Source organism: Mytilus californianus, unplaced genomic scaffold (genome assembly GCF_021869535.1).
Source record: "Mytilus californianus isolate M0D057914Y unplaced genomic scaffold, xbMytCali1.0.p SCAF_8, whole genome shotgun sequence".
Taxonomy (NCBI): Eukaryota; Metazoa; Mollusca; class Bivalvia; order Mytilida; family Mytilidae; genus Mytilus; species Mytilus californianus.
Window position 1 is genome coordinate 110,704,656 of NW_026262734.1, and position 15,392 is coordinate 110,720,047.

At 34.4% G+C, this 15,392-nt stretch overlaps 1 protein-coding gene across 3 annotated transcripts in view; it reads right to left on the reverse strand.

Annotated features, from left to right (window-relative positions):
• Positions 1-4,554: 4,554 nt before the first annotated feature.
• Positions 4,555-15,392, reverse strand: part of LOC127710980 (protein ABHD15-like) — a 30,293-nt gene continuing 19,455 nt past the window's right edge. For all 3 annotated transcript variants that reach the window (XM_052216926.1, XM_052216927.1, XM_052216928.1), the window contains exon 2: positions 4,555-6,095. In XM_052216926.1, the coding sequence (XP_052072886.1) occupies positions 4,621-5,952 (1,332 nt within the window). In that variant the 5' untranslated portion in view covers positions 5,953-6,095 and the 3' untranslated portion in view covers positions 4,555-4,620. The remainder of the gene's footprint in view (positions 6,096-15,392) is intronic.

Here is a 15,392-nt window from a genome sequence, read left to right on the forward strand (position 1 = left end):
GACATGATCGTCATGATTAAAAATAGAACACAACGGTCAAAAATGTATAATAAAAATACCAAGGTCAGTTCAAAAAAGGGAAAGCCCATAAGTACTGACAAAATCAAGCGCTATCATCCTACCGAATTAGACTTATTACCGGGTCTGTACTAACATGAACAACACGACGGGTGCCACATGTGGAGCAGGATCTGCTTACCCTTCCGGAGCACCTGAGATCACCCCAAGTTTTGGTGGGGTTCGTGTTGCTCAGTCTTTAGTTTTCTATGCTGTGGTTTGTATACTGTTGTTTGTCTGTTTGTCTTATTCTTTTTCAGCCATGGCGCCGCACTTTATTTTCAACTTATGAGTTTGAATGTTCCTTTGGTATCTTTCGACTCTCTTTTATCAACCAACGGAACGAGCGAAAAACAACTGTCATATTCCGGACTTGGTACAGTAACTGGTATTTCCCGAAGAAAATGGTGGGTTAAACCTAGTTTTATAACTACTTACCTTTCCAATTGTATGACAGTTGTTTATAGTTCCGTTAAATTGACAAAATTGGGTGAGTAATCCAAACAAAAATAATAGGTTAATGTGACAATAATTGGGATCCAGCAGGCACAACTGTGTAAACATACACCACTGACCAAAGAAATCAAACAAACATACAAATATATCTAACAAAGACTCCAACCAAAAAAGTTGTAGTTGATTGTAAATTGACAAGGATACTGATAAAAAAAAGTTGTTGTAGTTGATAGTACATACCGTATATAGTATACACTTTCTCGATAAAGTACAAATTAAAATAGATATGAATACAAGGGTAAACAAAATGGAAACAACACTGTAAAAACACCTTGCATCCGAATCGAACCTTATGATCCACCTACACCAGGAACGCCGTAAATCAAAAAACCGTTAGCGGGATGCATGAATACCGAGTCACGTCAAAAGTCAAAACCGTTAGCGGGATGCATGAATACCGAGTCACGTCAAAAGTCAAAAAACCGTTAGCGGGATGCATGAATACCGAGTCACGTCAAAAGTCAAAACCGTTAGCGGGATGCATGAATACCGAGTCACGTCAAAGGTCAAACAACCAAAAGAAACAAAATAGCACAAAGACAAATAAAGGGAATACTGTAAAGTAAATAAAAAGATACACAACTTCAGAATCTATTATAGCTTAAAACCATCTTGTCTTTTTTGTTAAGTAGACACCGAATTATTGTCAATTATGTCTTGGTACTTTCCGATGAACCTTTTGAAGAAAAGGACGAGACGTTCTTCGACAAAACACTGGCCATGGCTTATTTTTTTTTTTTTTTTTTTTTGCTCAGACACCGATGACATTGGTTAAATGCATGTAATTGCTATGCTTTGTTTTAATAAGACAATTGGATCCCTCTGATCCTTTCCCACGTCACGTGTCCTCTAAGATCAACCAGTTACAAACCACTGGGTTAGCCTTTCTACATGCTTTACTGATCTTTGTTCAATAAGACTAGACACAGATCAACTACATGTACAAGGGTCGGATCCAGGAATTTCTAGGCGATTTTACACTAAAATTCTATGTGTATCGTGAAAAACATGAGGTTTTTATATTTTTTAAGCGATCAAAGGGGGTCGGGTCGTACGCCCTCTTCGCCCCTGGATCCGCCATTGTGTACAATCAAATTCGGTATGTTCCGGTTGAGCGTGTTTAGGTACTAAACAGAAAAAGAAAGCCAGGTATTTGGAAGGAGAATTTGACATCATTAGATTGAAATGGCAGTGGAAATGAGTGCACTCGTCCGTAACAACTGCAGAAAATAATATAGAAATTTTCCCTTTTTCAAGTAAATGATCAATCCTATCATATACTAGTAGTTCTTGTTCTGTGTATTTTATTCCATCAGAGTAGAGAAGAGAAATATTCAGAAGTGAAAAGCTTTGTTTTCACAACGTTTTATGTGAAAAATAAAATGTACCTTTAATGTAATGGTGTTTCGACTTAACTAACACCTTATTTATGCGTGATATATCCCTTAGATAAAACATTGTATAAAAGTGGATACACTTCGTGGATTTTGTATGATTTAAATCAAAGATGACATTCCAGAATTATAGTTACAATAGGGGCCAAACGACATTGAGTCGTATGACCTAACAAGCGTGTATCATTTCTTATTTTCCGTTAAAAGATAGAAAAAAAAAAACAATTGTTAAAATTGTGAACCATTGCTATTTTTCATATTGTTAGAAGTACAAAAGTGTAATTCATAATACATATCCTTTTTAATCATTTTGTTAAACTTGTGTTTAAAAAGACCTTTTAAAGAGGGTTTCCGCAGATAACATCTTTTTGATGTTTTGTTTTCTTTGATCATCCAAAAGTACATATTCATTACATGCATTAACAATTAAATGAAAGTCGTTCATTTATAATATAATCTTAATAACAGTATTAAACACTGTAGTCGTGAAGTACACCTTGAATGAAAGGTATTAACATACATGTACATATACATGTACATCCGTGTGTGTAACACTAATTCATGTCTCATTGATTTAAACCAAGGCCGTTATTTAAATGTAATATTGCGACGGATAATTTTCTAACTTGTTTATTACACCAATCTACCTTTTCGGCTTGATTCATCTCATACAGATTTTTCACTGTATATTTCATACTTTTTAAAAATTTTCGTAGGGTCACTTTTGTTTAATTTAAACATGGTACCACTAGAAGCATAACTGCCATAGGTTTTTTTTATAATATTGTTATGAAACGGTTTCATCTGCTGTTATTTTTAACACAAGTATTATTTTTGTCATGAAATTTGGTGTTTACATCAGAAGAAGACAAAAACAATTAAGGAAAAAACGGTGACAAATCTTTGTCTTTGCAAATATCCATAAACGCTTAATATTTTTTTGATCAAATGTGTTATATGAAATATATATAGTTTACAAATGTAGACGTCGAATACTGATGTTCATACAACGTAGGATATTGCATATTTTTAACGCTGGGTCGTAAAACACTTAAAATAGTTGAACACTCGCTAATATAAATAGTCCATTGACTTTCCACACAGTATATGTTAAATGTCTTTATGAACAAAATATATGTTTGAAACAAAGTGAACTTGGGTCATTTGTTCCCTAACATTACGAGATTCATACGTATATATCCGTATTCGGTCCTTTTTTATGCTTATTCATGTGTATATCTCCCTCAAATTATTTTAATTGGATTGGCATAAATCAGCCATTTCGTGAAATAACGTTTTTACACCACTGTCCTTATGTATAGGAATAATTCCGCATTCTTTATTTGCCAGTCCAGAAGCTGCAGTGAAATGGTGGTTGTTGGTTGCCGTCTGTGATACTTGTTTCATAATCTAATTCATTCTGGGTATTATTTTCAATAGCGTACACCAAAAACGTTATGATTGGCTAACAATATCCGCAACAATGGAAATTTCAGCAATGAGGTGACGTTATTTTCATTTTGGTGTACGAACATTGGGATTACCCAGAGTCTTTTCGAATTGTTTCCTGTCTTGGTAAAAGCCTTTTATGGCTTACTATATGGTGTTGGTTTTATATTACTTTGTTGGGGGTCGTACGGCGACAAAGTTGTTTACACAATTGTTCCTTGGTTTTTGGTAGATAGTTGTCTCATTGGCAATCATATCACATCTCCTTTATATATGTTCAACTTACTAAGGCCTTGCCTGTTTTGGATATGTAGGATATACAATAGAAAAACAAAGGATATGGGGTATCCATCAATGAAACGAAATCAGTACACACAAAAAGCAAAGGAACAGCGCTTTTATCGCTGTTCTTCATCTCAAAGTCACAGAGAGGCCTTGAACATGGAGCAAAAAACTCTCACCTCACTGCAAGTTTAAGACAGCTCCTAGCACCGGCTTGAGCGGAATGTATACATACTTTGAATAAATACATAGAGGTAAGATCCGATTAAGATTCATATTGGAACTGAAACTATTATCTTATGAAAGATATGTTGCCCGTGGTCTTCAGTATCTAACCAACATTGTCAATGCAAAATTCGGAACAAGACAGTAAATCCGGGAAAGTGGTCCTCACAAGGTTGTCAATATAAGAATATTTATTTGTCTACTGACTTATTTTTCTTATATACAATGCGCTGAAGTATCTTTTTATTAGCATAATGTTTCCAGGAGGTAAAGTGTAAAGCAGTATAAAAGTATATTTAAAGAGAGTCGAAAGATACCAAAGGGACATTCAAACTCATTAGTCGAAAAAAACTGACAATGGCATGGCAATAAAAAAAGAGAAAAACGACGAAAAGCCAACAACAGTACACAAAACACAACATAGAAACTAAAGACAGAGCAACACGAACCCTACCAAATGTAAACCGAATCAAAATAAAACTTTCATATTCGTATGATGTAATATGCTGGAATACATTCCTCATTCAGAAGGCCATTGCATATTTTTATGGAATTACATATATAACACAAATATGAAAATAAAAAAAAATTAACATATTCATGATGGCTAACTAGTACTTCCACATACCTCTTAGGTTTACTCTCCATTTTATTCAACAAATTAAACTTAACAAATAATTTAACAATAAATATTACATTATATAGTCGATCTCGCAGGACTTTTATTGTAATTAATCGTATATCCTTTCATTGTAAATTCCAATATTGCTTCTAAATAATCTATAACAACTCTATCGGCCCACGAAAGAGCTGCAATGTCATCTAAGAATCCGCCATGACCGCCATATTTGGGCATCAACATGAAAAAGTTAGGATAATATTTGAATAGATCTAATGGAATGTTTTTATTAGAATGAAGAGGGTCGTCTTCACTGGAAATAAATAATAATGGCACAGATATGTCGTCCACATCTCTGAGCGGATTGTTTCTGTCCCAGAATTCCTCTAAATCACTGTACCCGTACATTTTACAAAATACAGCTTCATCGAACTGTTTGTAGGTCCAAGCTTTCAGAGCTTTCGGAACATCAATAATTTTCGTCAAAGCTTTCGCGTGTTTCCAGACAACTCTCTTTAATAATGTTAAAAATAAAAGATCATAAATACCATTTAATTTCGTTGACGTTCTATGAGCAACTTCAAAAGAAGCAGAAACGCTAACTCCCGCGCTGATTTGAGCAGAAGATCCGAATTCTCCTAGATACGAGAGTAAACACTCACTTCCGGTGCCGTAAGAGACACATGTTACAAGTGCTTTAGGATATTTTCCATTTATGTATTTTATTACTTGCCTGAAATCAGAGGGATCACCATAGCTTTGTAGTTTTGGTGTCGTTAAGAACGAATTTCCAAGTCCTCTCCTATTAAATACAACTGGTTGAAATCCTCGTTTTGCTGCGTATTGACATATTTTAGAAAGCCCGCCTGCAGTTCCACACAGTCCTGGAATAACTATTAACACCGTTCTCCTTTTCTTTCGGTGAAGATGTAAATTTACCACCCAATCTAACGCTACCACACCCCTATCTTTTAATTGAAGATATTCTCGCTTAAACTGAACACTGCATTGTGGAATAAAAAAGGGTAAAAATGTCTGAATATGTTTATTTCTCATCCAAAAGGGTGGCGAAAACTGACGAGTTGCCAATCTACATTTTTTAATAAGATGTGATGCTAAAGTCGATTCTTTGAAATATAATCTTGGATAAACCTCGGTTGTTTGTAGTAAGGATTTTATGTAACACAATGCACTCCATAAAATAGTTCCAATTATTGCAACATAAAATGGTAAATATATAATCGTATAGATAGCTAACATAGTAGGAGACTCTGATTTTTCTTTCACTTCTTCACCTTTCTCACTCTCCGGTATCGATAATCCAAACGATAAGTTGTAAATGTTTAATAATGTAATGTCCAGTTTCTGAAAACATCGCCTTACGGGCAGAAAACACTGTTCGTTGATCATTTGAACCGTAATAACGCTGTCATCAGTTATAACTTCAATGTCACGCGTCAATGAACAATATAACTCCGCCTTATTAAAGGGGTCGTTGTTTCTCGGTGCAATGGCAGAGATGTAATATGAAGTGATCCACCGCTTTGTTACGTCTGTAAAAATATTGGAAAAATCATTATATTATTATATTGACTCTCTGCCAATCAGGAAACGGAGACCTACTCCAAATCAGTTTCAATACAATAACAGAAATCCAATTTTGTTATGATAAACAACGATAAGTGTGAATTACTTTCGTTGGATATATCACAACGATCGTGATTGAACAGATTTGATTAACATTCCTCATTGAAATATCTTGTCAGTATTATCTTAAGTATTTCTTATCGATATATAGGTATTTATTTTACAGAATTTTAGATTCTTTCTTGCATGTAAGCTGACTGTACAGTTGATTTATGACGAAGCAGATATTCTCTATCAATCATGACGTCTTACATATCATAAGAACTTAGCTGTTTCTTATAATTAGTTATCAACGGAATTATAGGTACCAACCATTCATCTTCTGTGGGTGTGGGACATGGTTTGTTTTCTCAACAAATGTTTGATTCTATATTATATGAAAAAAGTGCTTCAAAAGAATAGTTTGCATTTTTAAAATTAATAAATAAATACAATAATTAAATACAAAATTGAGTTTAAAAAAAAATCTTTTTCTTCTATATCATTTAAAAAATAGTTAAATTTTGATTTAAAGTAGCTGACCAGGGGTGTCTAAATGTTCGACGATATATTTTTCTTAAACTTCTGTTAAAGACTTCTGGGTCAATGTACTTTCAAATTTCAATAATTTAAATCTATCAAGTATTTAGCCATTTTCAAAATACTTAAAAATATTGAGCAACCATTATGGATTTTTTCCTTGGTTGTATGTTAAAAAATACCCCGTAATAATGTTAAAATCTCATAAGGAACTGCGATAATACCGTGGCGAATATAAAATATTAAGGAAACATTGAACAAAAATTTAAACGGGCTTAGTGTGTAATAAATATAAAGAAGACATTGGGGTATATCTTTCTGTTTCTTTCAATTATTCGAATACAATATGGAATTATCCTTCCAGAAGTCAGCAGCGTTTACCAGAAAGAATAATAATTAAACTATCAGAAAAGTCCTACAAATAGATAAAGGATGTATCCATTTAATGGTCCAGCAGTACTCAAATATACCAATGATTGTATATACTGTTCTATACATGTATGAAATTACATAACCTCGGACTCCTCGTGATTCATTTTAACTTAAATATCTATAGTTAACTTTTGTGTTCAAGCTTTTAAGAGAAACTTTGATGATAAGAGCTAAATAAAGATTTAAAGTCACTGAACCAAGTCTAAATATATATGCCATTTCTGAAGGGTTGGATGGGGTTATAGAAAGGAGGAGAATACGTATAAAAAGTTAACTATAAAGAATAAATACGAATGCAAAACAATAAATAGGGAAAATGGCCTTAATATTAAATAGAACAGGAATAAACCTCCTCCCTTGTGGCCTCCTCGTGAAATTGCTAAAAGGAAGCAGAGTAATCCTAGATACGAGGCATTGGAATTAACTTCGCCATTCCGACCGAAAGTGGCTGCGTATATATCCCGCACAGCCAAATGGAAGCCCATCTTTAGCATGGGTTTTACTGTAGGAGTGGAGATGTCAAGGATGAACACATCGCATTATTCCAGTCAATCCTTGGGTAACTAAGAGTACAATAAACTTATGTCGATTTTAATGTGATAACGACTTTTCAACAATACAGATTGAAATAACTTGTTTGTGTAATCAAAGCATATCTTGTACATGTATAACTTATAGAACATAGAAATCGTGTATTTTGTGTTTTTAGGTATAACATGATTTTTGCTAGCTCATTATAAATGTAGGAAGGCTTAACTTTTTATTAGCGCTCAATCAACTTCTCAAACATGTAAAATATATAAATTGAGTCGTTACAAAATAATCCAGATTACTTTGTTCCATATAGTTTATTGACTTGTCAAAGCTTTTAAATACATCAAATTATCAAACAGTTATATAAGATCTCTGGAGAAAAGATTCTGTGATGATTTATAGTATAGTCCGATTTTAACGTAGATGTATTTTCCAACTGTATATAAATGTGTCGAGTTGAATAACCTTGATAATACATTAGTTAGTTCTTTGCTACTTTATCTTCGGTTTATTTTTTCTGCGTGATCTTCGCAAAACGTTTTTGTCGAACTCGTGATCAGATTATCATTGCCCTTAATTTTGTATCTAAATCAAATGCAAATTAAAGAAACCTCTTCCACATAAAAATACAATATAATCTACAAATTTACTTTGCAATATCTAGCTCTTGAAAAGGAAACAATGCAAAAGAGAGGCGAAGGATACCAAAGGAACATTCAAACTTGTAAGTAGAAAACAAACCGACAACGCCATGGCTAAAAAAAGAAAAAGACAAACAGACAGACAACAGTACACAAAACACAACATAGAAATCCGACTGAGCAACACGAACCCCAACAAACCTGGGGTGATACATGTATCAGGTGCTCCGGAAGGGTAAGCAAATCCTGCTCCCCATGTTGTGTGGGCCATGCAATTGATCGTGGCTGTCCTATAGTCTCTGATGCATATTTAGTACCACTGGTATTCATACCACATTTCCTTATTATTTAAAAACATACTCAATTCAACAGAAATATAATACATAACAGTCAAATACTTTAATATCGTGGAATTCTTGGCGATAACCTACACCTAAATATAAACATATATACACCAACAATCTTGGCGATAACCTACAAATACACATCAACATATATACACCAACAATCTTGGCGACAACCTACACCTAAACATCAACATATATACACCAACAATCTTGGCGATAACCTACAAATAAACATCAACATATATACACCAACAATCTTGGCGACAACCTACACCTAAACATCAACATATATACACCAACAATCTTGGCGATAACCTACAAATAAACATCAACATATATACACCAACAATCTTGGCGACAACCTACACCTAAATATCAACATATATACACCAACAATCTTGGCGATAACCTACAAATAAACATCAACATATATACACCAACAATCTTGGCGACAACCTACACCTAAACATCAACATATATACACCAACAATCTTGGCGATAACCTACACCTAAACAACAACATATATACATCAACAATCTTGGCGATAACCTACACCTAAACATCAACGTATATACACCAACAATCTTGTCGATAACCTACACCTATACATCAACACATATACACCAACAATCTTGGCGATAACCTACACCTTATCAACAACATATATATACCACCATCTTGGCGATAACCTACACCTAAACATCAACATATATACACCACAATCTTGGCGATAACCTACACCTAAACATCAACATATATACACCAACAATCTTGGCGATAACCTACACCTAAACCTCACCATATATACACCACCATCTTGGCGATAACCTACACCTAAACATCAACATATATACACCATCATCTTGGGGATAAACTACACCTAAACATCAACACATGAACACCAACAATATTGGCGATAACCTACACCTAAACATCAACATATATACACCAACAATCTTGGCGATAACCTACACCTAAACATCAACATATATACACCAACAATCTTGGCGATAACCTACACCTAAACCTCACCATATATACACCACCATCTTGGCGATAACCTACACCTAAACATCAACATATATACACCATCATCTTGGCGATAAATTACACCTAAACATCAACACATATACACCAACAATATTGGCGATAACCTACACCTAAACATCAACATATATACACCAACAATTTTGGCGATAACCTACACCTAAACATCAACATCTATACACAACAATCCTGGCGATAACCTACACCTAAACATCAACATATATATACCAACAATCTTGGCGATAACCTACACCTAAATATCAACATATATACACCAACAATCTTGGCGATAACCTACACCTAAACATCAACATATATACACCACCATCTTGGCGATAACCTACATTTAAACATCAGCATATATACACCACAATCTTGGCGATAACCTACACCTAAACATCAACACATATACACCAACAATCTTGGCGATAACCTACACCTAAACATCAACATATATACACCAACAATCTTGGCGATAACTTACATCTAAACATCAACATATATACACCAACAAACTTGGCGATAACCTACACCTAAACATCAACATATATAAACCAACTATATTGGCAATAACCTACACCTAAACATCAACATATATACACCAACAAACTTGGCGATAACCTACACCTAAACATCAACATATATAAACCAACAATATTGGCAATAACCTACACCTAAACATCAACATATATACACCAACAAACTTGGCGATAACCTACACCTAAACATCAACATATATAAACCAACAATCTTGGCGATAACCTACACCTTAACATCAACATATATACACCAACAATCTTGGCGATAACCTACACATTAACATCAACATATATACACCAACAACTTGGCGATAACCTACACTTAAACATCAACATATATACACCAACAATCTTGGCGATAACCTTCACCTTAACATCAACATATATACACCACAATCTTGGCGATAACATACACCTAAACAACAACATATATACACCAACAATCCTCGCGATAACCTACACCTAAACATCAACATATATACACCAACAATCTTGGCGACAACCTACACCTAAACATCAACATATATACACCAACAATCTTGGCGATAACCTACAAATAAACATCAACATATATACACCAACAATCTTGGTGATAACCTACACCTAAACAACAACATATATACACCAACAATCCTCGCGATAACCTACACCTAAACAACAACATATATACACCTACAATCTTGGCGATAACCTACACCTAAACAACAACATATATACACCAACAATCCTCGCGATAACCTTCACCTAAGCAACAACATATATACACCTACAATCTTGGCGATAACCTTCACCTAAACAACAACATATATACAACAACAATCTTGACGATAACCTACACCTAAACATCAACATATATAAACCAACAATATTGGCAATAACCTACACCTAAACTTCAACATATATACACCAACAAACTTGGCGAAAACCTACACCTAAACATCAACATATATACACCAACAATCTTGGCGATAACCTACTCCTAAACAACAACATATATACACCAACAATCTTGACGATAACCTACACCTAAACATCAACATATATACACCAACAATCTTGGCGATAACCTACACCTAAACATCAACATATATAAACCAACAATATTGGCAATAACCTACACCTAAACATCAACATATATACACCAACAAACTTGGCGATAACCTACACCTAAACATCAACATATATAAACCAACAATATTGGCAATAACCTACACCTAAACATCAACATATATACACCAACAAACTTGGCGATAACCTACACCTAAACATCAACATATATAAACCAACAATCTTGGCGATAACCTACACCTTAACATCAACATATATACACCAACAATCTTGGCGATAACCTACACATAAACATCAACAATATACACCAACAATCTTGGCGATAACCTACACTTAAACATCAACATATATACACCAACAATCTTGGCGATAACCTTCACCTTAACATCAACATATATACACCACAATCTTGGCGATAACATACACCTAAACAACACCATATATACACCAACAATCCTCGCGATAACCTACACCTAAACATCAACATATATACACCAACAATCTTGGCGATAACCTACTCCTAAACAACAACATATATACACCAACAATCTTGGCGATAACCTACTCCTAAACAACAACATATATACACCAACAATCTTGGCGATAACCTACACCTAAACAACAACATATATACACCACCATCTTGGCGATAACCTACTCCTAAACAACAACATATATACACCAACAATCTTGGCGATAACCTACACCTAAACATCAACATATATAAACCAACAATCTTGGCGATAACCTACACCTTAACATCAACATATATACATCAACAATCTTGGCGATAACCTACACATAAACATCAACATATATACACCAACAATCTTGGCGATAACCTACACTTAAACATCAACATATATACACCAACAATCTTGGCGATAACCTTCACCTTAACATCAACATATATACACCACAATCTTGGCGATAACATACACCTAAACAACAACATATATACACCAACAATCCTCGCGATAACCTACACCTAAACATCAACATATATACACCAACAATCTTGGCGATAACCTACTCCTAAACAACAACATATATACACCAACAATCTTGGCGATAACCTACTCCTAAACAACAACATATATACACCAACAATCTTGGCGATAACCTACACCTAAACAACAACATATATACACCACCATCTTGGCGATAACCTACTCCTAAACAACAACATATATACACCAACAATCTTGGCGATAACCTACACCTAAACATCAACATATATAAACCAACAATCTTGGCGATAACCTACACCTTAACATCAACATATATACACCAACAAACTTGGCGATAACCTACACATAAACATCAACATATATACACCAACAATCTTGGCGATAACCTACACTTAAACATCAACATATATACACCAACAATCTTGGCGATAACCTTCACCTTAACATCAACATATATACACCACAATCTTGGCGATAACATACACCTAAACAACAACATATATACACCAACAATCCTCGCGATAACCTACACCTAAACATCAACATATATACACCAACAATCTTGGCGATAACCTACTCCTAAACAACAACATATATACACCAACAATCTAGGCGATAACCTACTCCTAAACAACAACATATATACACCAACAATCTTGGCGATAACCTACACCTAAACAACAACATATATACACCACCATCTTGGCGATAACCTACTCCTAAACAACAACATATATACACCAACAATCTTGGCGATAACCTACACCTAAACATCAACATATATAAACCAACAATCTTGGCGATAACCTACACCTTAACATCAACATATATACACCAACAATCTTGGCGATAACCTACACATAAACATCAACATATATACACCAACAATCTTGGCGATAACCTACACTTAAACATCAACATATATACACCAACAATCTTGGCGATAACCTTCACCTTAACATCAACATATATACACCACAATCTTGGCGATAACATACACCTAAACAACAACATATATACACCAACAATCCTCGCGATAACCTACACCTAAACATCAACATATATACACCAACAATCTTGGCGACAACCTACACCTAAACATCAACATATATACACCAACAATCTTGGCGATAACCTACAAATAAACATCAACATATATACACCAACAATCTTGGCGATAACCTACACCTAAACAACAACATATATACACCAACAATCCTCGCGATAACCTACACCTAAACAACAACATATATACACCTACAATCTTGGCGATAACCTACACCTAAACAACAACATATATACACCAACAATCCTCGCGATAACCTTCACCTAAGCAACAACATATATACACCTACAATCTTGGCGATAACCTTCACCTAAACAACAACATATATACAACAACAATCTTGACGATAACCTACACCTAAACATCAACATATATAAACCAACAATATTGGCAATAACCTACACCTAAACATCAACATATATACACCAACAAACTTGGCGATAACCTACACCTGAACATCAACATATATACACCAACAATCTTGGCGATAACCTACTCCTAAACAACAACATATATACACCAACAATCTTGACGATAACCTACACCTAAACATCAACATATATACACCAACAATCTTGGCGATAACCTACACCTAAACATCAACATATATAAACCAACAATATTGGCAATAACCTACACCTAAACATCAACATATATACACCAACAAACTTGGCGATAACCTACACCTAAACATCAACATATATAAACCAACAATATTGGCAATAACCTACACCTAAACATCAACATATATACACCAACAAACTTGGCGATAACCTACACCTAAACATCAACATATATAAACCAACAATCTTGGCGATAACCTACACCTTAACATCAACATATATACACCAACAATCTTGGCGATAACCTACACATAAAAATCAACATATATACACCAACAATCTTGGCGATAACCTACACTTAAACATCAACATATATACACCAATAATCTTAACGATAACCTTCACCTTAACATCAACATATATACACCACAATCTTGGCGACAACATACACCTAAACAACAACATATATACACCAACAATCCTCGCGATAACCTACACCTAAACATCAACATATATACACCAACAATCTTGGCGATAACCTACTCCTAAACAACAACATATATACACCAACAATCTTGGCGATAACCTACTCCTAAACAACAACATATATACACCAACAATCTTGGCGATAACCTACACCTAAACAACAACATATATACACCACCATCTTGGCGATAACCTACTCCTAAACAACAACATATATACACCACAATCTTGGCGATAACTTACATCTAAACATCAACATATATACACCAACAAACTTGGCGATAACCTACACCTAAACATCAACATATATAAACCAACAATATTGGCAATAACCTAGACTTAAACATCAACATATATACACCAACAAACTTGGCGAAAACCTACACCTAAACATCAACATATATAAACCAACAATATTGGCAATAACCTACACCTAAACATCAACATATATACACCAACAAACTTGGCGATAACCTACACCTTAACATCAACATATATACACCAACAATCTTGGCGATAACCTACACCTTAACATCAACATATATACACCAACAATCTTGGCGATAACCTACACATAAACATCAACATATATACACCAACAATCTTGGCGATAACCTACACTTAAACATCAACATATATACACCAACAATCTTGGCGATAACCTTCACCTTAAGATCAACATATATACACCACAATCTTGGCGATAACATACACCTAAACAACAACATATATACACCAACAATCCTCGCGATAAACTACACCAAAACATCAACATATATACACCAACAATCTTGGCGATAACCTACTTCTAAATAACAACATATATACACCAACAATCTTGGCGATAACCTACTCCTAAACAACAACATATATACACCAACAATCTTGGCGATAACCTACTCCTAAACAACAACATCTATACACCAACAATCTTGGCGATAACCTACACCTAAACAACAACATATATACACCACCATCTTGGCGATAAC